We start from the raw sequence: 25199 nt of genomic DNA, 5'->3' as shown, positions 1-25199 counted from the left end.
TGTTGATCAGGCAGGTAACTACTCGAGTGCTTGTCCCATCAGCCGCCTTCCCCCACTTTCTGTTAGTTGCAATAACCGAAGCCACACTGTACCCCCGTGCGAGTTCTATTGCACTCGTCTTTTCTTTCAGGAGCGCTTTGGGGGCTGCCTTTGATGGTGTGTCGTTCTTCCCTTCTAAGCCTTGGGATGCCGAGGACAAAATCGTCCTCGGCTGCATCCCTAGGCCATTTGGACTTTCGCTGCATGTCCTCGGCGTGGGCCTTGGGCCCTAATGTATAATGGGCTGGGGTCACAAATTCTCTGGCCCCACAATTAGTGACACATTAATTTGTAAGTTTTATGTAATCAAATTATTCTTAGTATTACTCATTTTATTACATCAAATAATTTATGCTCATATAAAAAAATTTCTATTATACAAAATCGATTAATAGGTTTCTAAAAATGCATGAGTGTAATAACCTCCAAACCAATTTGGACATTATTCTATATTTTTCACAATTTGCTCACTAGAAAAGTTGTGTTTGGTGAACAATTTTAACACGAATTCCAGTTGAATAGGATATTATCACCACTTTTATTAACCGCTAATTATAATTTGTCATCTTAGTAATTTATAAAATATGTTACGTCCATAAATATATTACTATTTATCATTATATACCATAATTTTTTAGTTTTATTTAAAGAAAAATCTAAAGAAGAAGATAGAATATTTGGACCGAAGATTATTTGAATAAATTTTTTCCCTTTGGCACCCAAACTTTACCTACTTCATCAACGGATTATAGATCTCCTGTTCGATTACTTTCCATTGTAATTTGTAATAGATTCTATCCTTTATTTTTCTCCCAAAAAAAAAAAAAAAAAAAAACCTCTATCCATTATGAGATTTGCACCCTAATTATTGGAAAATTTCATTAGTCCAAGAGGCCTTCCCAAGTAAATTAATAAATATGGTGAGACAATAATTTTCACATTTAATATCAATACATTATAATTGTTTTAATCTTAACAAACATTGTTTGGTGCTTGTTAACATTTGCCATAAAAACGATGCTAGTAATGATTTCATCTATAAATAGTAGTTATCAATTTATAAGATAGAATATACACGGTACATAAACACATGTTTCGTTTTGTTCAATATTTTAAAATTGTGGTAAAAAGGGTTTTGTGAGATTTTGTTTGGAAAATGGATTACGACAAAACAAAAACGAGAAAAGAAATTATAAATAAACGTATGAGTAAATATGTAATGAATTTGAAACACAAATTCGAGACTAAAAAATGGTTACATATGTTAATTTATTTCTTTAATTATAATTAGATTATTAGCATATTATGTTATCTTAAAAATAATTTTATAAGATTGTATAAAATACACACATATATATTCACTCAACTCAACTTGAAGGATATTGTTTTATTGTTCAATAAACATGAGTTTTTATTTATTATTTATTTTTAAATATGAATGTATATTCATACATATAATATACTTTACTATAATAACTATGGTAAAAATGATATTGTTTGGTTAAAAAATTCTTCATTTTTAGATTGGGTTTGGACCAAAACTTAACAACTTAGTAGATTACCCAAAAAAATAAAATGAAAACATGGTTAAAGAGTAAATAGACATTTGTTTTTTCTTTGGTAAATCTACCAAGTTGTGAGTAATTAGGCACATAAAGAGATCCTTGCGTGAGGTGAAAAACAGGTACACGCACTTATGGCGGCGTGGTGTTTCACCAATCAGTGGAAGTCCTTATCAAAAAAACAAAGCAAAGGATGGACCAGACCAGTATGGTAATTCTCTTTTCTTTTTCTTTTTTTAATAAAATTTTCATGAACAGTATAGTAATTCAAACTTCAAAGTTTCAAACCAAAAGCAATGAATATTGGAAACAATATAAATATAAATACCTACACCACACTTTTAAAACTAGGGGCTTTACTTCCAAGCAACACTCATAACGTATCTAATAAAAACCTCGGACCAGTTCTCGTATCTTTTATATAGATCATCACTTTTTATCCAACACCACCACCCCCAAAAAAAAAAAAAAAAAAAAAAAAACTCTTTGATTGATTAACCCTATCAGACCCTTCTGACAAATCTGCCAATCAAACTAAACACTCTTCTATTTTTTAGAGATTTTTGCAGATTTTGTTTGTTGCTCAAAAACCCATTTTCTGACACTGTTTTTTTCTTGGGGTTCTTTTGGTTTTTTGTTGTCTTTGGGGTTTCACTGTTTTTTTTTTTTCTTTTGAAAGTAATGGGTAGTTGGAGAAGACAATCAGGTGGAATTCATCAGAAGGAACCTCAGGGGACAAGATCAAACAACAGGAAACCACCTCTGGGTATGTTTCTTTTTCTGGGTTCTTATTTGTTTTGTTCCAAGATTCTAGTTTTACATGGGAAATTACTAAAATCAGGTTGTGATTTTTCTGTGTAAATAGTTTTTCTTTAATGGGTTCTTGTTTCAAGAAAGTGGGGTTTTCTTGGAATTTGATATAGCCGTCTCTGTATGCGTGTGGATTTGTTGTTATTATCCCTTTGGTCCTTATTCTAAGTTGTAAGGTTAGTTATAATCTGTGATCTTCTTAAATGTTTGTTGTTTATGGGTTCTAGGTAATGACAAAATGGGTTTGTTTAACAGTTTTGACGCGGTTTCTGTTTGATCTTAAGGTATTTGAACAAAGAGCAAATCTGTCTTGTAGGCAGGGTTTGTGTTTGTTTCTTGATTTCGGAGATTGGAGGGGTTGTTACATCCTAAAAGTGTTGTGATGTAGCAACCTAAATTTGGAATGTTATTTAGGTTTTTGGCTATGAGGCTGTATTTATTTATGTTTGATGGTTTTTATTTACAATGATCTGAGGCCATTTAAGATGGTACAACTTTGTTTAAGAGGAAGAGAGTAAATCTTCTGGAAATTTTCAATCAAACTGCTCAAGACTTAGGGGCGTTAGCTGAGATCATCTCCCCCCCCCCCCCCCCCAAAAAAAAAAAATTTCTAACCTTTTTTTTATAGTTTTTTCCAAGTAGATTTTGTTAGGAGGGGGATGGATGCTAGAGGGTGTAGTCTTGCTTGTCTTGTTCGGTTCATGTTTCTGGTGTTGGTTACTCGTGATGATTTGGGAAGAAAATTCACGTTCTGTAGTTTCATGTGGGGCTTCCTCTGTATTGTGAACTTTACTGGTTGAATTTACTGGAGAGTTGTAGGTTTGGGTGCTTGCTGATGTTTGTGACTTTCTGATGAATCATGAGTTAAGGTGAGTCTAAGAGATCTTAAGATTTGTATGCGTTACTTGGTACCTTGTTTGAGTTCTGGTTGTTTAACTCAATGTGGGTAACACAAGATAAACAAATGTGGAAAGATTGATGTTTTTGTTGGATGTGGTTCTTGAAAATGCGAGTTAATGATGTGAGAAGTTCTTCAGAAATGGAAAATGATGCTGATGAAGGATGGAATCCATGATGGAGTTATCCTATCTATTGTCATTTTCTGCTTGTTTCTTTTGTAGATTTGTTATATACCTGTATTCTGCATTTAGTTAAACTTATAAGATGCATTACCATGGTCCAAGGGGCTGAGCCCACCTGCAATGAATAATAGTGATGGCACTAGAAGGTTCCAATGATTGTAGGGGATCTTATCCCCATTTGTTGTGTCACTTTCTATTCCTGTCAACTCTGCTATTACCTTCTTCTAAGAGATAGATTTTAAGTATGATAGTGGATCCTTGCATGTGTAATTCAATTTACGTTTTTACTCATTTGGTTTCAGATAGTTGGCAGTCGTCCGTGCCTTCCTGGGAAAAGGAATTCTGCTTATTAATTGGTTCAGTTCCATGGCGAAAGCTCTTGGAAACCAAGAAATGTATGTATCTTTATGACAATGTTGTTCAATGGAATGACTCTGCTGGTGAGGAGGCATTTTGCAATGCAAAAAAACGATATTGGGCAGGGATTAATGGCCTTCCCTGCAACATATCATTGCCTGATCCCGATATCTATATTGACAAAGTAGATTGGAACTCCAGCATAGATCCAGAGTTGCTGTTGGACTTGGAACAGGAGCAAGAGACTCCTGATGAGGTAAATAAAGATGAGAAGGTTGTGATTCTTGGTGATTCGCTCTTGAATAAATCATTCTCTTGCACTGGATGGGGAGAAGATGAAGAGGAATTACAAAAAGCTGCTGACTTGTCCCGGCATCCTGGAAATGAGGGTTGGGACTGCAAAGTGGATAATGACAATAATCCTTGGGAAAATAGTAATGGTCAGAATAATGGAGCCATGAAAGATTATGGATGGGGAAGTCATCCAAATGATTCACAGGCTTGGAATAAGTGGAAAAATAGTTGTTATGAGTGGGAGAATAATTATAATGGGGCGGAGAATGTGGATGATAGAAGTGGTGGTAACTGGGGAGCATATGATGACAATAGCAGGAAGAAACAAGGCTCTCCTAGGTACATGTCAAGGTATAAAACCTCAAGGTTTGCAGGCAATGACTATCAAAGGGGTAGTAATGAATGGAGAAATGGCAGGGGAAGGAAGAAGACAAATTTTTCATATGTGGTAGATAATAAACCTGCCTCGAGGCAGTGGAACTCTTGCGGTTATGCCATTGTGGATTCAGGAGAGCAGCGATTCCAGTGAGTTGGGAGAAATCAGTTTTGTGAACGCTTTTGAGTATATAATATGTTGTCTACTTGAGTGAGTTCTATTCTTTTATTCTGCGGAAGGGATAAGTGTTAATAGTGTAATTGAAGCAGAGTCCTCCATGTTCAGTTTATGCTGCATTTTTTGCAGAATGCTTGGGATGATTCATTGCAGATTCTGAACATGGCTCAAGGCAATGGGATAGTAGGGTGCATTGTTACTATGTTTATTTTATATACTTTACTGTCATAAAATGCTTTGTTCTGTCTATGACAATCTAAATGTCAATTTCGGGGATGCTATTGCTAGGTTGAGAAAAATTTTAGTTTTGAATGTAAAGTTCATCAAGATTTTCATCCGAATTATGAAATTAAATGTTCATATAGAAAAATTTTCCCGTTTGTTTTTGTTTCCTTATTTGGTCTGGGAAGGAAAGTTAATATCTTCCACCTAAAAACCAGTAATGGGATTGGATCCAGTCTGTTCTGTTCCTTGATTTTTTTATTTGCTTAATTTTGTCACCAAACTTTTTTTTTTACTTACTAGTTACGACAAGTCGGAAAGGAGAAATTAAGTAGTGTCATATAGTAATAAGGCTCTAATGTCACGTATCACCTTTAAACTACAGTTGAGATGGATCCAATTGATCGGTACTATGATTTGAGCTACAAATGGTCTGGTTTGGTTAGGAATATTCAATGTTGATGAAGGCTATGTGAACAGGGAAAAACTCCAGCTTGAAATGCTCGCTAAACAAATCAAGGATCTCAAGATAAAATAAGGTCTTCTTGTTGCCTTGTTAGGTTTGTCCTCTCTTAGCCAAATCATCAAGAACAGTGCCCTTTCGGTACAATTTATTTTTTCCACTTTTGAAAATTACTAGTTGATTTAAATGAAAAATAAAAATAAAAATAAAGCAAGAAGTTGTATTTAAAAAAGGACATGGCTTGTGTCCATAGTATTAGTGCACTAAACATAGTGGGATATAGACACGTACTCGCATCCTAACGTGTCCGGTGCAATTGATGCACTTTCAAGTCTTTTAAAAAAATAAGTAATTTCCAAACAAGATTTTAAAAGTTGTACTTTGAAAAAATACGATTTTAGATATCTTAGGATGACATTATAATTTTTTTAGAGTAACACTACAAACACAATAATTTTTTACTACAATTGAATTGATATGTTTTTATTGTTTCTTCACAATTTGCCATCTTAATAGTTGTAAACTATTTTGTGAAAATCAATGTGACTTAGAAGCTTATTGATTTTATTAAGGCATACATTAATCATTCGTTTTAAAAAACTTTTTATGAGAAATTGAAAAAATTGTCAAAAAAATTAGTCATTTTTTCATTTTCTCATAAAAATTTTCCTAAAATAATTTACTAACGTATGTTATAAGAAAATATTTTATAAAAAATTGTAAAAAATAGTTTACAAAAAATGCTAGTAAAACCTTTTTTTTTTTTAATTTATTTAAATGACATCCAATTTGTATGATTGCACAATACACTTGTTCTATTTGAGTTAGTTTGATGGATCTTCCTAATTCTTGATGAGAAAATACATCATGTATTGGATGCATGTTTTCTTCCTTTCACATATAAGTGGACCCCAAATGCGTGTAGTCCAGTTCCATGTGAATGGGAAGAAACATGCATGGTGTACTACCTCATTCCTGACCGAATGCTGATCGCTTGATTTGATGGAATTTTGTACCTCTTAGTCATTGGAAAATGGATCGTTGACCGGTTAAGGTAATCTTTGAAAGTTTATTCCCTGCGATTTGTTTGCAGCTGGCCTAGTGTTGAAGAAAAATATCCATATCAAACCCAATAATAGTGGCTCTACACTGCTCATAATATGATTTCTTATACTACTATGTTTGATCCTCTTTATTCCATTATTGCAATTATTAAAAAGTTATAAAAACATGCAATAACTTGATAAAACATGCAATAACTTGATAGAACATTTTGATTTTTTTTTTTTTTACATTTAACTCAATCTCAAGTGTGGAAAACCTAAGCTAGGCTGCTACATACAAACTATTCCTTCGAGAACTAGCATTAATTTGTTCAAAAAAAAAAATGAGTATGCTTTAACACAAAAAAAAGAAGAAGTTATTTTATCTATTTTAATATAATATTTGACAATACACTTCACATCATATATTTTACTTTTACACACATCACCATTAAAAATCATTTTTTTATAATTAAAAAAAAAAAAAAAAACTCAGCCACAAAGTAGAACACTTGACCTTTAAAAAAAAAAAAAAAAAAATCTCAACCACAAAATGAGATACCTAACATGTGAGAGGAGGGAGAAAATGAAAAGAAAAATAATGACATGTGGTAATGTACACTTCTACTAATGCTAAAAAAATTCTAACATATAAAATATATACTCACTTTCTACTATTTGATGTGCTAATATGCTAAAATTTAACGTATTTAATGCTAGTGCTCTAATTGGTGCCTAAATTTCTGCTACATCCTAAAAAAAGAAAAGAAAAAAGATCTAAGTGTTGTGTCCTAGATGAGTACCTCCTATTGCTTGTAAATTTCTAATTTACCATTCCACTTTTGGTCTTCACCCATGTGTTTCTAGTTTTGTTATGGAAAAATAACACTATTCTCACAAAGTTTTTGACCCATTTGTGTTCACTGTTCAACTTACTATAATACCACTTCTAAATTAAGTAATTAACTACTTGGTTAAAGGGTTAATACTTAGTCTGAAATTTGGTCTTACCTAATGCTTTTGAACTAATCCAAAACAAGAAAAAGTTGAAGTCACATTAATCTGAATATTATAGTCCATAAAAATACATTGTTGTCCACAAAAGTGAGAGCAATGTTTTTTTTTTTTTTTTTGGAGAAACGAGAGCAATGTTAAATTGATAGAGATGCACATGACATGACAAGGAATTTAGGCAACCAGAGTTGCTTTAAAAAGTAGAAAGATCATATCACTTTGGTATAAACTATAAAGTATGATTCTAAATGGAAAGAGAAAAAAAGGGTTTTGCTTTATATTATTCATTCATTCATTGATAATAAGAAATATTCAGAAAATTACTTGTGCCGTCCATTGAGAATGTAGAGCATTGATCAAAAGTTACTCTTAATTCTTAAACTACACGTTGTGGATTCTTTTATAAAACTTAACCAAAAAAAAAAAAAAAAAAACACTTTTCGTTCTATACTATTCCAACTCTCTGCTTTTTTTGATTGGGCTGGGCTGGGCCTGGCCTAATCCTGGGCCCATTTGGATTAGTTGTATGAAAAAGTGCATTCTTTAAAATGTAAGTTTTGAAAACATTATTTTGAAAATCATAATTAAACATTTGGGAAAACTTGTAAAAATTGTTGTATGAAAACAGTCTTCAAGTTCTTCTACCAACTTTCTTCTCAAAAAAATAAAATTTCTGCTATTAAAATTATTATTTTGGACGTAAATTATCAAAGATGACTTAAAAAAATAAAAAAAATGACTTGACTGTGAAAATGTTAAGGTTATACGGTCATTTTAAACTTAGTCCATGCTAATGCTAATAATAATAATAATAATATAAGGGAGAAATTAACGGGTACATTTGGTTTATGAAATATTTTAAGAGACTTTTCATGAGAGTGATATTAAAATTTTTCTAAAATGAATCATTAAGTAGACATTCGTTAATTTGACCTAATAAAAAAAATTATAATAATAGCTTGCTTAGGATCTATTTAGATACCGCTTATTGCTGAAAACTGAAAACACTGTAGTAAAATAATTTTTAAATGTATAAATAGTATCGTGAACCCAATTTTAAAGAATTTTGCTGAAATCCGTACTTGTGGGTCCCGTGCACTATTCACGAGCATAAATGCAAACGAGCGTAAATGCAAACGAGTTTGTATCCAAACAGTGAGTATTCACATTTGAGTTTGTATAAAAATACCTATTTTAATACAAAAAAAGAGTTACTTTATTTATTTTACAATATAATTTTACAATTCACCCAAACCAACATCCCAGTTCTTATTTTTCACCTCAAATCCAACACTATTCAATTCAATTTCTTTTTTGTTCATTTCACTCTCTTCTCTCTCTTCCTCTTAGTTTGTTTCTCTGTTCATCAACCACAAGATAAAACCAGCTACCACCGTCAAATCCCACAACCAAAAAAAAAAAAAAAACCGGTGACATATATTGTGGCTGTAAACACAAGGGTAACTTCGACATTTCGCTCTCTCATAAAGGGTTTTCCGTCATTTCAAAAAACAAAAAACAGGTACCAGTGGATAACTTAAACACAGTTCATTCAGATAGCCTCTTCTTCTTCCCTACTTCATGAGATAACACTTAAAACCTTAGCTGATGCTTTAACAATGGCTTGCTCGCTCAACTCCTCTTTTCAAACCAGGTCAGTACCCAATACCCAAATCTTCCCTATTTCTATCTTATACTATTTTATTTATTTATTTATATGCACAGCTTCTTACATACTTGTGTTGCTTTAATGCGTTTCCGTTTTTGTGAGGTGTGGAGGTATATAACATTTGTTTGTAGTTGCAGGTGCACTTAAAATTCCATTTTAGGCTTCTGGGTATCTTTAATTTTATAAGAAATTTGAGAAATTTTGAATTTTGAACCTTTTGTTATTTGTCATTACATGGGGTTTCAGTTAAGCTACCTTAGGATAATGGCATTAATTTTTCCAAAATGGCATCGAATTTTTATGTTGATATGATGATAACTTGTTTTTATTTAGAGTCAGTTTGATGGGTCTTCTTTGATTGAAAGAAAGCCGAGTGCTTGATTTGATGGAGTTTTGTATGTCATTGTGTCTTTGGAAAATGGCTCCTCCTTAAGAAAGCTATCCTTTTCATACGCAATAATAATAGCTCTAGTCTGTTGATAGTATGATTGTTTACACATTATGGTGGATTTTTTTTTTTTTTGTCATAGACAATTGTACCTATTTTCCACTAAAAGTATGTATTCTTTAACTTTGGGATATTATATTTTTTCATGTGTTATTTCCCAACTAGAATTTGTTTAGATTTTGGAAGTTATTGATTTTCCCTTTTCTTTCTGTAAAATATGACATGCTTTTGTACCAGAAGTCAGTTTCTTTGTACAATAGCTTAAGATTTTGAGGGTTTAGAATTCTAGAAGTAGGTTGTTAACTTCTAAGGTAGCTTGTAGTATAGACTTGTATGAATAGGTTCAGTGGTTTAATAATAAGAGAATATGTTTTTTTTTTTTTTTTTTTTTTTTTTTTTTTTTTTTTTTTTTTTTTTTTTTTTTTTTTTGATGGTATTTTAAAATTTTCCTGTCAACATTGTTTTAGACACAAGCATAGTTTTTTTTTTTTTTTTTTTGATAAGTGGAAACAAGCATAGTTGATTGATTTATTGGTATAATTACTGGTTGTGATACTCCTGGAGAAAATATTGGAAAGGGGAAATTTCACTATGAGCCTTACGTTTTTTTGTTGTTTTGTTTTCAAAACTTATTGAGAAACTCAACTCAACTTCGCCAATAGCAATCTTTAGGCTTAGCAGAGTGCAGATATTGGTTTTCCTTGGTCTACGTATTCATTTCCTTCCTGCATTTTATCAACAATCAACCAGAGGATTATGCGTCATGTATAAGCTGGACAGTGTATTTTGGGAATCTTTATTATATCTGGACAAAAAGTTGATAATGATTTCTGTAATACTAGACTTACTTCACTTGATGGTAACTTATTACTCAAGCATGGAATATTTGAAATTTTGAGCCAATTCCTTTACTATCATGTTTCAGCAATTTGAGGACTGTATTTTTGGGCAAGAAAAATGAAGTATGTGTTTCTAGTGTTCCTGTAAATCGTGTTGGTTTCCTGAGGAAAACTGTGGTGTGTAAAGAATCAAGAATAGGAAAGCAACCAATTCAAGTGCCAAGCAATGTGACAATCACTTTGGAAGGTCAATTTTTAAAAGTAAAGGGTCCTTTAGGGGAACTTTCACAGTCCTATCCACGAGAAGTGAATGTTGAAAGGGAGGAGCCTGATACTCTCAAGGTCAAAAAAGCAATGGAAACTAGAAGGGCCAACCAAATGCATGGGCTTTTCAGGTAAATTCTTCTATCCTCTTGGAATTAACACTTTCCCTTTTCTTTTGATATTTTATAATATGATTATGTTTATCCCTTGAATCCTAATACTAATAGGCTTTTATATTTTTAATTTTCTTGGCTTTATTCTTAAATTCTTCATGGCTCTTTTCTAAATTTGTGTATTTGTGTAGAGAGGGAAGGTGGGGAGAGACTTTGCATTAGAAAAGTATTTGATCAAGGTTATTGCCCCACTATTTAATTTGAGAATCTAGAGATCATCATTCAATATCTGATGCTCTCTCTCTCTCTCATTGGTTGCAGTTTGTATTTTTGAGTTGTTTTTGGCACTTAACTTTGTTAGTCTTATTGTGTAGGAACTTGGCCTTCTATTGTTAATTGTTATGGAAAGTGTCCCATCATATATATTTTATCTCAAGGTTTAAAATTTAATTAGTTAAAAAAAAAAAACTTTTGATTTGAAATTTAAAGAATTTGACTATAAGGTAAGAAGTACACACTGTTTGAGGATCAAGTAGTGGTTTCTGGACCCACGTATAATTGCCAATAAAAAAAGAGAGTAAGAAGGATTCACGTAGGCATGCACACTAGCAGACTTTTGCATATATGCATGCAGCTACGCTCTAGCACTTGTGTATCTCTCCACTTAGAGAGCAAACTTAATTGTACCAATTATGATGTGGCTTGATGTTTATTCCATGAACCTAGTATGATTCATTTATTTTATGAACTACTTGCCTATCAGCACTAGGAATGCATATGAAATTTGATGAATTTATAAGGCAAAAATTAATGTCATAAAACTGATTTATATGTTTGAATTGGTGAAATTACCATTCATAGGATAGAAGCCAACTCACTATGGGCAAGAGGGATTGGAGTTGTGGCTTTATAGTTTATATGATCGTGTAGATATTAGGAGAATGAAAATTCTGGTTTTTTCTTTGGCTTGAATAAATGCTTGTGTATTTGTATATCCCCATTTTAGTTATTTATATATTACATGGACAGTCTTCTTTGTTGAGCAAAATTATGCATGAGTAGTCATTGATGTGTCTCACATGTACTGCTAAAGAAATCCAATAGACATGTTAATAGAGGAAGAGAAAAACATAGTGGGAATGAATGTTAGTTTCATAAATGTTTCTCTTGAATGAGCAAACTATTCATGGGCATTGCATAGAAACATCCAGTATGACTCATGATGATCGTTGTATAACATCACAAACAAGGTTTCAGACTCAGCAAATCCATGAAATCTAAAGTAGGGGGCATAAGCATCCATGAATTGCACACTTCGATGCATACCCACTCATGATGCTTGCCTATCCATGAGAAAATTAATTTAACAGACCATTCATACTAACCATTGCTATCAATGTAAATTGGTTTAAGTATTCATCACCCCTCTGCCCCTTCCTCTTTTTTTCTTTTTCCTTCGAATCTTTGTACACAAAACTGGGGTTGGCATTACTCCTGCAGTTTCCTTGTAGTATTCTTAATTAATCTTTTGATTCTTATACAACAATTTGGTTAGGACACTTACCGACAATATGGTGGTGGGAGTATCGAAAGGTTTCGAGAAGAAACTTCAACTGATTGGCGTTGGGTATCGTGCAATGTTAGAAGGAAAAGACTTGGTACTAAATCTTGGGTTCTCTCATCCAGTTAGGATGGCAATCCCAGATGGCATAAAAGTGAAAGTGGAAGACAACACCAGAATTACTGTCAGTGGATATGACAAAAGTGCTATTGGTCAATTTGCTGCTTCTGTTAGGAGATGGAGACCCCCAGAACCATATAAAGGTAAGGGTGTAAAATATGCTGATGAAATTATTAGACGAAAGGAAGGGAAAGCAGGAAAGAAGAAGTAATGAGAGGTTTTTGTTTACTTCTTTGTTTTTTGTTGTCTCATTGTTATTTTCAAATGTGCATTAGATTAACTGGATGTACTCACAGTTAAAGAAATTGATTACAATTTTCAAGTAGCTCACTTTTTTCTCCCCATTTTCTATTTGTTGTCTTGACAATTGAGTTTCCTTAGCATTGCAAAAAAGAATGGTCACTTCTGTGGGGTGTCAAAGAATTGTGTTGCTCTCATGCCGTTGATATTTATGGTCATAAAGGTGAGTGAAAGTTGTCATTTTCATGTTATGGAAAGCGTATGCAATACATCTGTTTAATAAAAAACAAAGGTGAATTCAAGACTAGTTTCAAAGACCCACCGGAAAGAGTGGAGATGAGAAGGTTCCATCAAAGACTAGTTCCATAGACACAAGGACTGATCAGTTTAGATTTAATGATTTATTGAGCATATCAGTGACGTTTCCTACATCAAACTGGATTGGCAAAGGCAATTTTTGAGCAATCTTCAGTGTTCTCTTCTCAAGTTCATCATCTAAAGCAGGTATCCCGTTCCTTGCATAATCATCATCAACAAAGATGGCAATCTCTTTTGATCCATAAAAGTTAACTAAAAATCAGCCATAGCAGCCATTTGGTAAGGAATCATTTTGTGTGATTGGAGAAAGAATGGGAATTGGAGGGCAGAAAGAGTTGGATCAGTGGCATTAAGTGAGACAAGCGGCACTTGGAGACCATTTTCAATCTCAGAAATTATATGAGCTATAGCAGAGGACTTCCTCAAATACTTGAAAATCTGCCCAAGAAAAAGTTGCAATCAAGACAAATTAGGTTGCAACTTGCAAGAACTCTATATCTGAATTTAGAATTTAAAATATCAACTTTCAATGGAAGAAAACACACAAAATATTACTACTGTAAAGTCTGTAATTTGTAATAGACAAAGTTAAGGCCTCAAAAGCGTGGGATGATGCATGATCAACAAGAATGCTACTAAGAAACGGAGAAGGGCTAATATCAGAAAAGACAACAGGAAAGAAATAAAAGAGCTCGGGAAGGGCTTATATCGAGGGAAATTGCATTATCAGATAAATGCAGAATCGAAATGTAAAATTATGCATATCAAAATTGGATATTTAGCTTTAAAAAAAGAAAATAAATTATAATTGAAGAGAATTCTAAAATTCAATATAAGTAATGAAAATAAAGCAGTAATAAAATTTTTTTTTGGAAGTCCAAATTCACAGTTTTAAAATTATGACGAATAAAATGAAAGAGAAAACTTCTGTTTGCAAAACGCTTCCACGAATGGAGAGAAAATCCCCATGGACCATAAGGAGAGAATGTTATTCAAGTAAGCTCTACATTACATATTAGTACGGAAGAACTAAATTATATTTCAAAGAAAATACAAAATGAACAATTCCAATCTTACCACCAACAGATCCCAAGAAGGCAAACAATTTGTATCCTCTGTGATTCAAAATGGACAATTTATATTCCAAGGCCACCTTTGCGGCTCTACCAAAGACCGACTTGAAACTAGAACTTTGGCAGTTCGCTCATGACTCAACCAGTAAGGAAAACCCAAATCAAAATTATTAGCCTATGAACCACCGAGTGTTTCAGTCAACTTAAAACAATACACTGATACACAGCCACCACACCAATTCTTTACTATAAAGACTCAAACTTGGCTCAAACTAAGGTTGCACAAGGTTCAAAATCTGGGCAAATATGGGTCAAAATTACAATTTGATAAGCAACCAAATAACTTTTAATGGAGAAGAGACTAGTAGGACTAATAAGTACAAGCAGGGGCGGGCCTACCCATGGACCGGGCAAAAATATTATTATATGTGTGTATTAATTTTAGTAATTTTGTTCTATAAAATTATATTTTATTTTCCTTTAACAATATCATTGATTTTTTTAAGAATAATGTTATATTCACAAACTTTTTTATAACATTTTTACAAACATTTTTGATAGCAAATTCTTATTGGTTCACATATGAGTACACCATTTACATCATTTTTTTACTTACCAGTAATCACTTATTACATAAATAATTTATAAAAAAAACTTGCAGTTCTAGTATTTTCCTCATTTTAGTGACCATAAAAAAATTTATAGATCTAAAATCTAAAATAAAATATACAAGCCAAAAAAAAAAAACCAAAAGAAGAAGCTCAACAACAAAAATTATCAATAAAACTAAAAACAAAATTAAGCTCAATTACCTAATTTTATCCAAAATAAATAGCCTTGCCCTTAAAAAAAATTCTAAACAAAAATAATCTTGTCCTTACCTACAAAAAAAGAAAAAGAAAAAAGTCTCAACAACTAAGTAACAGAATTAGAGGTTAAAATCATTGCACACAGCTAACAATAAAACCACTTCTCTAATTCAAAGTTCTGGCTTTGTCCATGATTACAAGAATGGGGACATAGACATGAAAGGGTGACCAACAAAGTAAGAGCACCTGACCAATTAAGATGTCCTAGAAATCCATCAAGCAAAGTAGGAAAAGCAAGTGAAAGGGAGGAATTATAGGAAACCAGTGAAATTGGAGGACTTGGAAAGAATGTTTCTACAATGAGTTCTTCTTTCCGATCATCCAATTCCGAAGAATTTCCATAACCCACTCTCCCTTTCACTCTTGCTCCATTATTCTGATCCTCTCCTCTCATCTCTTTGATTCCACAAAAGAAGCAACTTTAGTACTTATCCACAAACTACATGAAAGAAGGAGATGAACAACAAATTTTTTGCAGAATGGGTGATTGGGGGGACTGAGGCGTGTTGGCACTAGAAATAGTGCTAGAGGGTTGGTAAAAGCAAAACTCGCCTTGCATGATTGCATGACAAAACGTAAAAAAGATAATCAGCACTCCATACAACCAGGGCTGACAGGGCTTTTTTTCTTATTCTTTTTAATACTTTCTCATTTTTATTTTAATAATACATAGAAATTCCTAATAGTAAAATTTGTTTCGCTCATTAAATAGAATTAAAAAAAATACATATGTGTAAACATACAATATGGTACGCACATCTAACCAGATGATATGCTAATGTTAAGAACCAAGTTAAATCATTGTACATGGAATTTGCAAGTATAAGATATTTTTAAAATAATTATTTTTTTCATCAAACTTATTACCTTTGAAACTCTATGGACTCGATAAACCCTCACAAGTCACAACAAGAACAAGCAAGATGTCTACCCGCCATTACTCAAAATATAATGAATAGAAGGAAAAAAAAAAAGATTATACAAGGATTTACCATAATTCAAAATAAAGAATATTATTGTAAAAATATTGTGCAAATTTGTTGTATTACTAGACTTTTTTCTATTAAAATTATAAAAATAAAATAAAGGCCCAATATAATTTTTAAACTTTATATTTTAAAAGTAATAAAGTAGACTAAAAAAAAAAAAACAAAGCACTCATCTATGTTAATATCTAATATCTAATAATATCTAAATAGTAAAATTATGTCACATTCTCAGCATAATGTTGGTAGGTTATTAATAAAATTAAAATTTACTTATTTTATTAAAGTATTGTATTTTTTTATTGTTCCTAAAAAAATATTACATATTTTTTCCATTATAAGTGTGGATTTATTTATATTTATTTCTTCCTTAGGTTATTTAAGACATATAGAAGATGAATTGTTTGTAAAAATTATTAAAACAAATTTTAACCACATATTATATTATTTACAAAATATCTCACCTTGAAGGTAAAATGCATTTTTTTAATAAAAAAAATTACAAAATTACAAAATTAAAAAATATTTTCAAATAGAAAATGTAAATTACAAAATTCACCCCTAAAATTTATGGTATTTATGGTTAGTTGTTTTCTTCCATTAGTAAAAACAGCCTTCCATTAGTGGACTCACGGCCCAAATCACATACCCAAACAGCCGAACCTGTTTGAGCTCCCTTCTTCTCCTTCTTCTTCTTCTTCTTCTTCATCTTCAGTTTGAGTTTCAACAGGAAAACAAATACATCGTGCGACTAGTTTTTGATTGTAAGTTCATAACACTACAACTGTTTACTGTGCCCATCTGTTTTGTGAAAGCACAATCTTACGAGAGATAGAGGGGAAATCTTTCGCCACGGTCTGACCGTCTGAATCGCCACCGGTAACGTGTTTTTCCTTTTATATATACATATTTTGTGTGTAAAGTCTTGTTCGTTTTTGTGTGTGTGTGTGTGTGTGTGAGATTGCTCCCTGAATTTTCCAATTTATGCGTTTTACTAGTGCACACCACCTGTTTGTTGAATTGCCTGACTGAAAATGCATTAACTTTCAGTTCTGTTTGTTCAAAACCCTCTTCTGTTCCACAAACCCATTTTTGTTTCTGGTACTAAATATGCCTAATTCGGCTTGTTTCTTTTGTTAAGTTAGGTTCTTTGTAATGGTTTCTTTTGTTAAAATTACAAAAGTTGTTTTATTTTTAATTTTTTTCTCCCAACTTGTTAATTTCACTTACCCACAAAACATTTTTGAATGCTTAGCTTGATTAGATGTTTGGCTGTGTCTGGGTTTGGTTTTGTTTAAGCCAATAAGTAAATCTTTTGCTGTGCTTTGTAATTGTACATGGCAAATAACTGTAAAGCAGAGTTTGGAATCACTGTATAAGCTCTTTCTATTTAACATAAATGCTTTGGTCTGATTTTGATTTTGACTTGGTTAGGCTATCATGGAGGTGGATGAGGAAAACCCGGCATCAACTTCTCCTACAGAGGCATCTGATTTGGGTCCTGATAGTCAAACATTGGTTTCCAGTGTTCATGCTACTCCACTTCAGCCAATCCAACCTTTAGTTCCACCCGTTGTTGTGCCTCCTACTGCTCCTATTGTTCCTCCTATTGCTCCAATTCCTTCAATTCTTCCTCCCCCGGTTATTCGCCCATTGGCACCTCTCCCAGTCCGCCCTCCTGTTTTAAGGCCTCCCATTTTGCAAAATGGTGAGGTGAGAGAGAGTGACTCGGATTCAGACAATGAAGATACAGGTCCAACCCGTACTGCTCCAGGTACAACTGGGGAATATGAGATATCTGAGGAGAGCAGACTGGTGAGAGAGCGGCAGGAAAAAGCAATACAGGAGCTCATGATGAAGCGTCGTGCTAAGGCTCTTGCTGTGCCTACTAATGACATGGCTGTCCGGACTCGTCTTCGCAAGCTTGGTGAACCTATGACTCTTTTTGGAGAAAGAGAGATGGAAAGACGTGAGAGGCTGCGGATGATTATGGCAAAACTGGATGCTGAAGGGCAGTTGGAGAAACTGATGAAAGCTCATGAGGAGGAAGAGGCTGCAGCTGCTGCTGCAAAAGCAGATGTTGAGGAAGAAATTATTCAATATCCCTTTTATACAGAAGGGACGAAGACTCTTAAGGATGCCAGAGTTGATATTGCAAGGTACTCTCTTGTGCAGGCAGCTTTGCGTATTAGACGTGAGCAGAGGAAAAGGGATGATCCAGATGAAGATATGGATGCAGAGTTGGATTGGGCTCTGGGGCAGGCAGCGAATTTGGTGCTTGATTGCAGTGAGATTGGGGATGACCGGCCACTCTCTGGTTGTTCTTTCTCACGAGATGGAGAAAAGCTGGCTACCTGGTATTGCTCTCTCTCTCTCTCTGTATTTGCACCCACATGCATGCCTAGACATACGTGTTACTTTATTCATATGAGTTAATAGCCATTATGTCTTACCATTTACCGTGAACAAGTTCAATTTAAAGGACCTTGCTTGGGGGAACAGGGGAAGTGTATGGGTTTGAACTGTGGGGGCAGTATATTTAATATGTAACCATTTCTAATCATCTGAAAAAATTCGATAAGTTTTTTCTTATCAAAAAAATTTAAAGGATCTAAGCTCCCTCCTTCCATTCATTTTCCAACTAAAATTATATTTTACCATCTAGAGTACAACCTTTTTATTAGCATTCAAGTGCGGATTTAATGTTTATACTTTATTGCCCACCCACTATTTAACTGATTGTGATGGGTTTCCTACAATGATTTGAAAGAGTACATGATGTCAAGTCCTCTGAATTGGCTGTTGCACCCCTCCCTTTTCCTAGGGTAAAGGAATAAACACTTATAGAGGAATTCTAGGTAAATATTGAGTTTGCCCTGCTTCCCAACTTAAACTTCTAGGTGTATGATTGGTAATGAGGCTCTGATCTAAGGCTTTGCTCTTATTATGGTATTGAAAGACTTATATGCTGCTAAATTGCAATGGTAAATGAAACTGACCAGATTCCTTATATTGTCTGCTTCTATCAGTTCTTTAAGTGGCGTTACTAAGTTGTGGAAAATGCCTAATGTTGAAAAGGAATCTACACTGAAGGGACACACAGAGCGTGCTACTGATGTCGCATTTTCTCCTGTGCATGACCATCTAGCTACTGCCTCTGCTGACCGTACTGCAAGGTTGTGGGACACTAGAGGATCTTTGTTGAGGACATTTGAGGGCCATCTGGACCGCCTCGCACGCATTTCCTTCCATCCTTCAGGGAAGTACTTGGGCACTACTAGCTTTGACAAGACTTGGAGATTATGGGATGTAGAAAATGGGGAGGAGTTGCTTCTTCAGGAAGGTCACAGTAGGAGTGTCTATGGGCTAGACTTCCACCGTGATGGATCACTAGCTGCATCTTGTGGACTGGATGCACTTGCTCGTGTTTGGGACCTTCGAACTGGTAGAAGTATTCTTGCCTTGGAGGGCCATGTCAAGCCAGTGAGACTCAAAACTCATCTGCTTTTCTTTTTCCTTTTTTGGTGTTGGGGGAATAAAGTCATGTTTATATATTATATATATGTACATGTGCATGTGTGCTTTTTGGTTGTATGTTTAACTGATACATTTATGTTCTTCCAATCTCTTTTTTTAGGTTTTGGGAATCAGCTTCTCTCCCAATGGATATCATTTAGCCACCGGGGGTGAAGACAATACCTGTCGAGTCTGGGATCTAAGAAAGAGAAAAACTTTGTATACGATACCAGCACATTCTAACCTCATTTCAGCAGTAAAGTTTGAGCCTCAGGAAGGATATTTCTTGGTAACTGCTTCCTATGACATGACAGCTAAGGTGTGGGTCCTTTCTGAGCACCATGATTCCTACATAATAATTTGAAGTTTAACCTTCTGTTTTTATTTCCTTTTCTGATTCCTATGTTGTTTACATATCATTCTTCTTGGGTGTATTTTCAGATTTGGTCTGCCCGAGATTTTAAGCCTGTGAAGACACTTGCTGGACATGAAGCAAAAGTCACGTCCTTAGATGTTGCAGGAGGTAAGTACCTGACTGTAGATATGTTGAGCATATGGCAAGATTCTGATTTATTTCCTGGTTTCTTCATTTAAGCTTCTTAATAAATTGATGCATGGAGGAAGTGGAGATACACTACTCCAATTATCTTATATCTTCTAGGATTTAGTAACTTCATTTTTAACGTAAATACATTTTACCCTTACATATTTATATACATATGTTCTGTTGTTACCTCTTTTATTCCCTTATAGGATCCAAAATTCTAATAATCATATTATATAATTTAAAAAACTAGAGCTTCCACTTTCGAGCTTAAAGAGCATCAACATTGGTGGTGCCAAATATTTAGATTCTACAAACTGTAGGTTCTAAATAAATTAATACCATTTCAGCTTAATTTATTAGTCATTTCCCAGGTTTACCTGTTGCAATTAGGTAGGACATTTGCACTTGCCTGGGTATTAGATCTCTTAGGTGATGATACCCATCTATTAAAGGAAAAAAAATGCTCAAAGAGAGAGGTTTCAGTTGATATTTGGTTTTACTTTGTAGTAGATTTTTTGCAGTTCACAGTAATTGATGGTTTCATTACTTCTTTCAGTCTCAATAAAAAATATTTAGATAGCCATCCTCTAAATCATATGGAACTTGTTTGTTAAAAAGAGGATAATAATAAGCAGCTAAATTTTATTAAATTAAGTCGCTGCTGTCTCAAACTTAATTGTTTTTTAAACTTTATGTGAAATCTTGATACTGTGATATCGACTATTGAGTCCTCTACAAGTACAGTTTCTTGCTCGACCTTGAATACATTGTTACACAGTTGCATAAATAATTCTGCTTTCTGAGGTGGGATGTGCCTGCGATTTTACTGTAGTTATCATATTCATTTCTTTCCCCTAGTAAAAGAGTATTTGACTTTGTTTCATGCTCATAACGTGTTAGTGAGTGTATGTACACGTATAGTTGAGCTTATCTATATGTGAATGCCTATTTATCTGAGTAGTTCATTGGAATGGTAAAATTACACTAATCATATGAGCTGGTAGCAGTACTAAACTCATGGTTTTGTTACAGCACAGCATCAAGCTTTATTATCGTAGATAAGATTCTAAAGATGCCTTCCCACTCCCCAATTTTTTTTTAAAAAGATGCGTTCCCACCCCGACATTTTTTTAGTTCTCTTCCCTTCCCACCAAGGGGGTGGGGACCATGCCCCTCTTGCTCTCCTGTGACCTATCGCCTTCTCTTTCTCTTCTTTCTCTCTTATCATTTTCTTTCCTCTCACTATGAGTGATGTTTGGGAGAAACATTGCCTTTGATTCTGAAAATTTATTTATAACTTTCCTGTCACATCAGCCTTTCTAATTTTCTGTCCCTGCACCCCTGGGAGATGCAGTTGTGGTTTTCTTCTCCTCTTTCCTTATTCTTTTTGGTTAATGTTTTGAATTATATTCTTAAATGTGCTCCTTTTTTCCCCTTAATTTTAATGACATTGCTTGCAAAATGCAAATATCAGACACCCCTTCCAGATTACCAACCATTAGGTCTTGCATGGTTTTTTTTTTTACATTGACATGCAATCTACAGGCTGACATAAATTGGTGTCAAAAATCTAGATCAATAACGAGTAAATGAGTTCGAAGCTCCTTGAAACAGTGATGTGGTTTCTATTATCGCTAGCTCATCAATCCTTTTGTCTTGTGGCTTCTGATGCTTAGATGCTCTATGTTGTAAAATGTCATGGTATCATTTACTGCTTTAAATAAATGCTCTAGGGACATGCAACACCATTAGGGAATAGGAAAAAGAAGATAGGGGTAGAAAATAATTTAGAAATTGCTGTTTGGATGCTTTTGTTGAATTTTGATTTAGTCAGCAACTTTGAGATAAACTTTAGGTTTATTCCAGTGTTACTTCTTTGCTATATTGAATACTGTATTCTATGGTGCATTGAGAGGGAAAGAAATCAGTGGATATTTGAGGGGAAGGAGATTTTTATACCAAATCTCAAATTTTTTTTTCTTGAAAACTCTCTTTGAATGGGCGACACAATCTTTTACTATCTCAACCTTTTGTCTAATGGAGTTTTTAGACTCATTGTACTTGTATCTCTAATCTTATAGCTTCCTTTTCTTTCTCTTGTTTCTTTCTCTTTTTTTAAATCTCTGTATACTTCCTGTATATGCTTTTCCAAATTTAATAGATTTCAATTACTTATTAAAAAAAAAAACTGTTGTTGGTATATAGCTAACATGGTATGGAAGCCACCTTTGGAGTCTGGGGATGTTTAATTGGTAGATCCAATTTTTTAATGGTATGTGGAACTACATGTAGCAATCATGACTGGGTTCTATCATCTATGGCCTTGTCAAAAATATAAAATGACACAATTTATAATCTAAACTGCTAGAACCCTAATTTTATTAGGAATCAATAAATGTAATCAAGTTAAAATGTGAATTATCTGCAATCCCTTGATGGTTCCTCAAAAGGTTTGTGTTTGTGTGCACGTGTGTGCATGCACACAAAAATGTACAAACTGCATGCCCCCAAAAATGTACAAACTGCATGCACATGCACCAGTCAAACATGCTGCATGCATCAGCTCTGAAACTTTTGAATTGTCCTACCTTAGAAGTTGTATCATATGTGGCAACTTTTTGCTTGATGGTTTATTTTCTGCTTCTGACTTCTAAATGTTTCTTTCTATGACAGATGGGCGTTATATAGCAACTGTATCACACGATCGGAAAATTAAGCTTTGGTCCAGCAGTAGCAAGGAGAAGGCTATGGATGTGGACTAGGTTGCTAAATGCTGGAGATGATAAAATATTGGTGGATCCTATTTCCTGGATTTTTTGGTCTAGAAACCCTTTAGGGATGTGTGGATAACAAAGCACAGGTTGCTTCAAGTTCAAAATGTCTAATGTGGAGTTGCACTTCTAACTATGGGAGATATGGTTTATGGGTAAATGGAAGCTTTCATTATATATTGCATTTTCCTGACTTAGGTTTCATCGACCGTGTTATTTTTCTATTTCAAACTCTGAGCAGACTTAGATAATTTGTTGTAAGAGATTTTGAGAGGAACCATACTAACTGAAATGCTTGGTGTACCTAATCTTTACAGTGATAGTTGTGAAATCATCCAGCAAGAAAACAGGAGTGAGTCTACGCAGTGTTGAAAAACTGTGTTGTGTTTTCCTTTGTGAGTCTGCGCAGTGATAATTGTTGATTACTTGAACTTTCAGTCTATTGTTAATACCGATCATTACAGAAACTACAGCAAACTGTTTTTATGTCAGGGAGAAGAATAGCAGAGAAGATGCCACTGGCACAAGAATTAGTCAAGAACTACCAGACTCTCAGTATCTGATAGATGCAGTCTGATTTGATCAGCACTAGATTATTCAGGAATAAGAATAACCTAGAGAGTACAAGGAGCAAAAAATTTCAACTTGACTTGAACCCAATTCTGGAACACTTATTCTAGGCCTTGTCAACAGGCCTTCTTTTTTTTTTTTTTTTTTTTGAATTTTGAAAGATAGTTACAATATGCTACTAATTGCACAGCTCGAATTCTTTTTCCTTAGACTTTCAAACACTTTGTGCATAGGGAGATGTCAATTTAGCTACAAGTCCCTTGGTAACAGATCTATAGTTTCCTTGGTTTTTTTTTTCTTCTTGTTTTGTCTTTTTGTTTTTTATGTTTTGAACCAGAGATGCCTTGTTGGAGTTGTCACTCTGTTACATATAGATCAAAGTAGTCAGTCTTCGGCTTCAAAGTGGTATTTGATAAATTCAGTTACCATTTCAATCTCTGGGAAGCCATAACATGAGAATAGACTCAAACTTCTCTCCATCACAAGCTGTTCAATTAGCTTTGCTTTAACTTCCAAACATTATTAGTCACTGGCAATGGCGAAGCCTGGATTTGGCTCCAAAGTAGACAAAGTTCAAAACACTTACAATAGCTAACACATTAAATTCAACAATTATAAATTTATACAAACATAGAAGCAGTGAATTAAATTTTATTCTTTATACATCCAACAAAGAGTTTTAGCTCAATTGGCATCTCCTCTTATAAGTGTTAGGTTCAGCATGAGGTTGTCAGCTCCTATTGGAGGTGCATGTGTAACTTATCAATCAAAAAACTATTAACAATTGTTTATAAATAATACAGGAGAAAAAAAGGTTATAGCTATTGCAATGACGAGAGAGTCTATTCTAGTTTACAGAAAGAGTGTCTACGGGCTAGCCTTCCAGCATGATGGATTACTGGTAGTAAGTTGTGGACCGGATGCACTTAGAGAGAAATAATTGACTTTATCCATATGCTGATATGCATACCATTTGAGTTTAACTTTTTGAATTAGATGTGTATATTATGTGAGTTTAGATCATAATTTTCACCAAGTACTTATAATTCTTGCATACCCATTATATTTGGATTTCAGTCTATATGACTAAGCGTGCATTTGGAAATTGTTGAAAAAAGTTTTGCTTTTTTTTTTTTTTCAAACACTAATACAATTACACCTTTTCATTCTATAGCATTTGTTATTTATATCTTTCTAAATTGCAAGTCAATGGAAATTACAAAAACCTAAACCACATGCTTTTAACAGTTTAGCTCACATTTTCTTTTTAAGGGTAAAATTTTAAATTTCAAAAACAATTATGAAATGACAAAATATCCTCCGCACAACTTTTATCAATTTAAAAAATAATTTTACATTAAATTACACCATAAACAAAACTATCCAATTCATTCTTATTATCCAGTAAAGACATTCAGACTTTTTTTCAAATAACAAATTACATTTACCCTTGTTAATTATGGCGTAATTGTAATTTCCTCCTAAATTAGAATATTAAACAAAATAACATCTTTAATTGTTGTCACAGAGCACTTTGCACCTAGCCGTTAGGAATTTTGTCAACCTATTAATAGAAAATTAAACTTTTTATTATACATTTCCGAAAAATTTGACTCTATCATGTCATTAGATACCCCTTTTTCGTCAGTATTGTCTGACGGGTTGAGGAGAACATTAGACGATAGCTTTTGAAAAATATCTATATTGTTTAGAAGTGAGGTATTCAAGTGATAAGCTCCTGGTAATGTGCTTTTTTGTGTCTAATGTTGGTAGTTTGAATCCATCTCCTCCTCTTCCCTATTTGCCCATAAAAAGAAATGCTTGAAATTTACATTAATCCAAATTAAAAGCCAATG

At 33.6% G+C, this 25199-nt stretch overlaps 3 protein-coding genes across 4 annotated transcripts; all 3 read left to right on the top strand.

Annotated features, from left to right (window-relative positions):
* The first annotated feature begins 1734 nt into the window (after positions 1-1734).
* Positions 1735-5077, top strand: LOC115954000. Its single transcript, XM_031071851.1, has 3 exons — positions 1735-1812; positions 2281-2367; positions 3796-5077. Exons 2-3 carry the CDS (start codon positions 2283-2285, stop codon positions 4671-4673), a joined length of 963 nt encoding a protein of 320 aa, XP_030927711.1. The 5' UTR covers positions 1735-1812; positions 2281-2282; the 3' UTR covers positions 4674-5077.
* A 3890-nt stretch (positions 5078-8967) lies between these two features.
* Positions 8968-12797, top strand: LOC115953440 (50S ribosomal protein L6, chloroplastic). Its single transcript, XM_031071081.1, has 3 exons — positions 8968-9093; positions 10482-10790; positions 12328-12797. The coding sequence occupies exons 1-3, from the start codon at positions 9059-9061 to the stop codon at positions 12662-12664; spliced, it is 681 nt and encodes a 226-aa protein (XP_030926941.1). The 5' UTR covers positions 8968-9058; the 3' UTR covers positions 12665-12797.
* A 3745-nt stretch (positions 12798-16542) lies between these two features.
* Positions 16543-23210, top strand: LOC115953186 (U4/U6 small nuclear ribonucleoprotein PRP4-like protein). 2 transcript variants are annotated; one of them, XR_004083659.1, is made up of 7 exons: positions 16543-16818; positions 17374-18296; positions 18969-19422; positions 19577-19774; positions 19897-19978; positions 22676-22928; positions 23091-23210. XR_004083659.1 is itself a non-coding variant. In XM_031070718.1 (6 exons), exons 2-6 carry the CDS (start codon positions 17380-17382, stop codon positions 22762-22764), a joined length of 1740 nt encoding a protein of 579 aa, XP_030926578.1. In that variant the 5' UTR covers positions 16543-16818; positions 17374-17379; the 3' UTR covers positions 22765-23210. The 2 variants fall into 2 exon arrangements, 1 of the variants encoding a protein (XP_030926578.1); XM_031070718.1 differs by having other exon boundaries at positions 22676-23210.
* Positions 23211-25199: the final 1989 nt, after the last annotated feature.

This window comes from Quercus lobata, chromosome 7 (assembly GCF_001633185.2).
Source record: "Quercus lobata isolate SW786 chromosome 7, ValleyOak3.0 Primary Assembly, whole genome shotgun sequence".
Classification (NCBI taxonomy): Eukaryota; Viridiplantae; Streptophyta; class Magnoliopsida; order Fagales; family Fagaceae; genus Quercus; species Quercus lobata.
The sequence above is the reverse complement of the archived record's forward strand: the minus strand, read 5'-3'. Positions and strand labels throughout refer to the sequence as shown.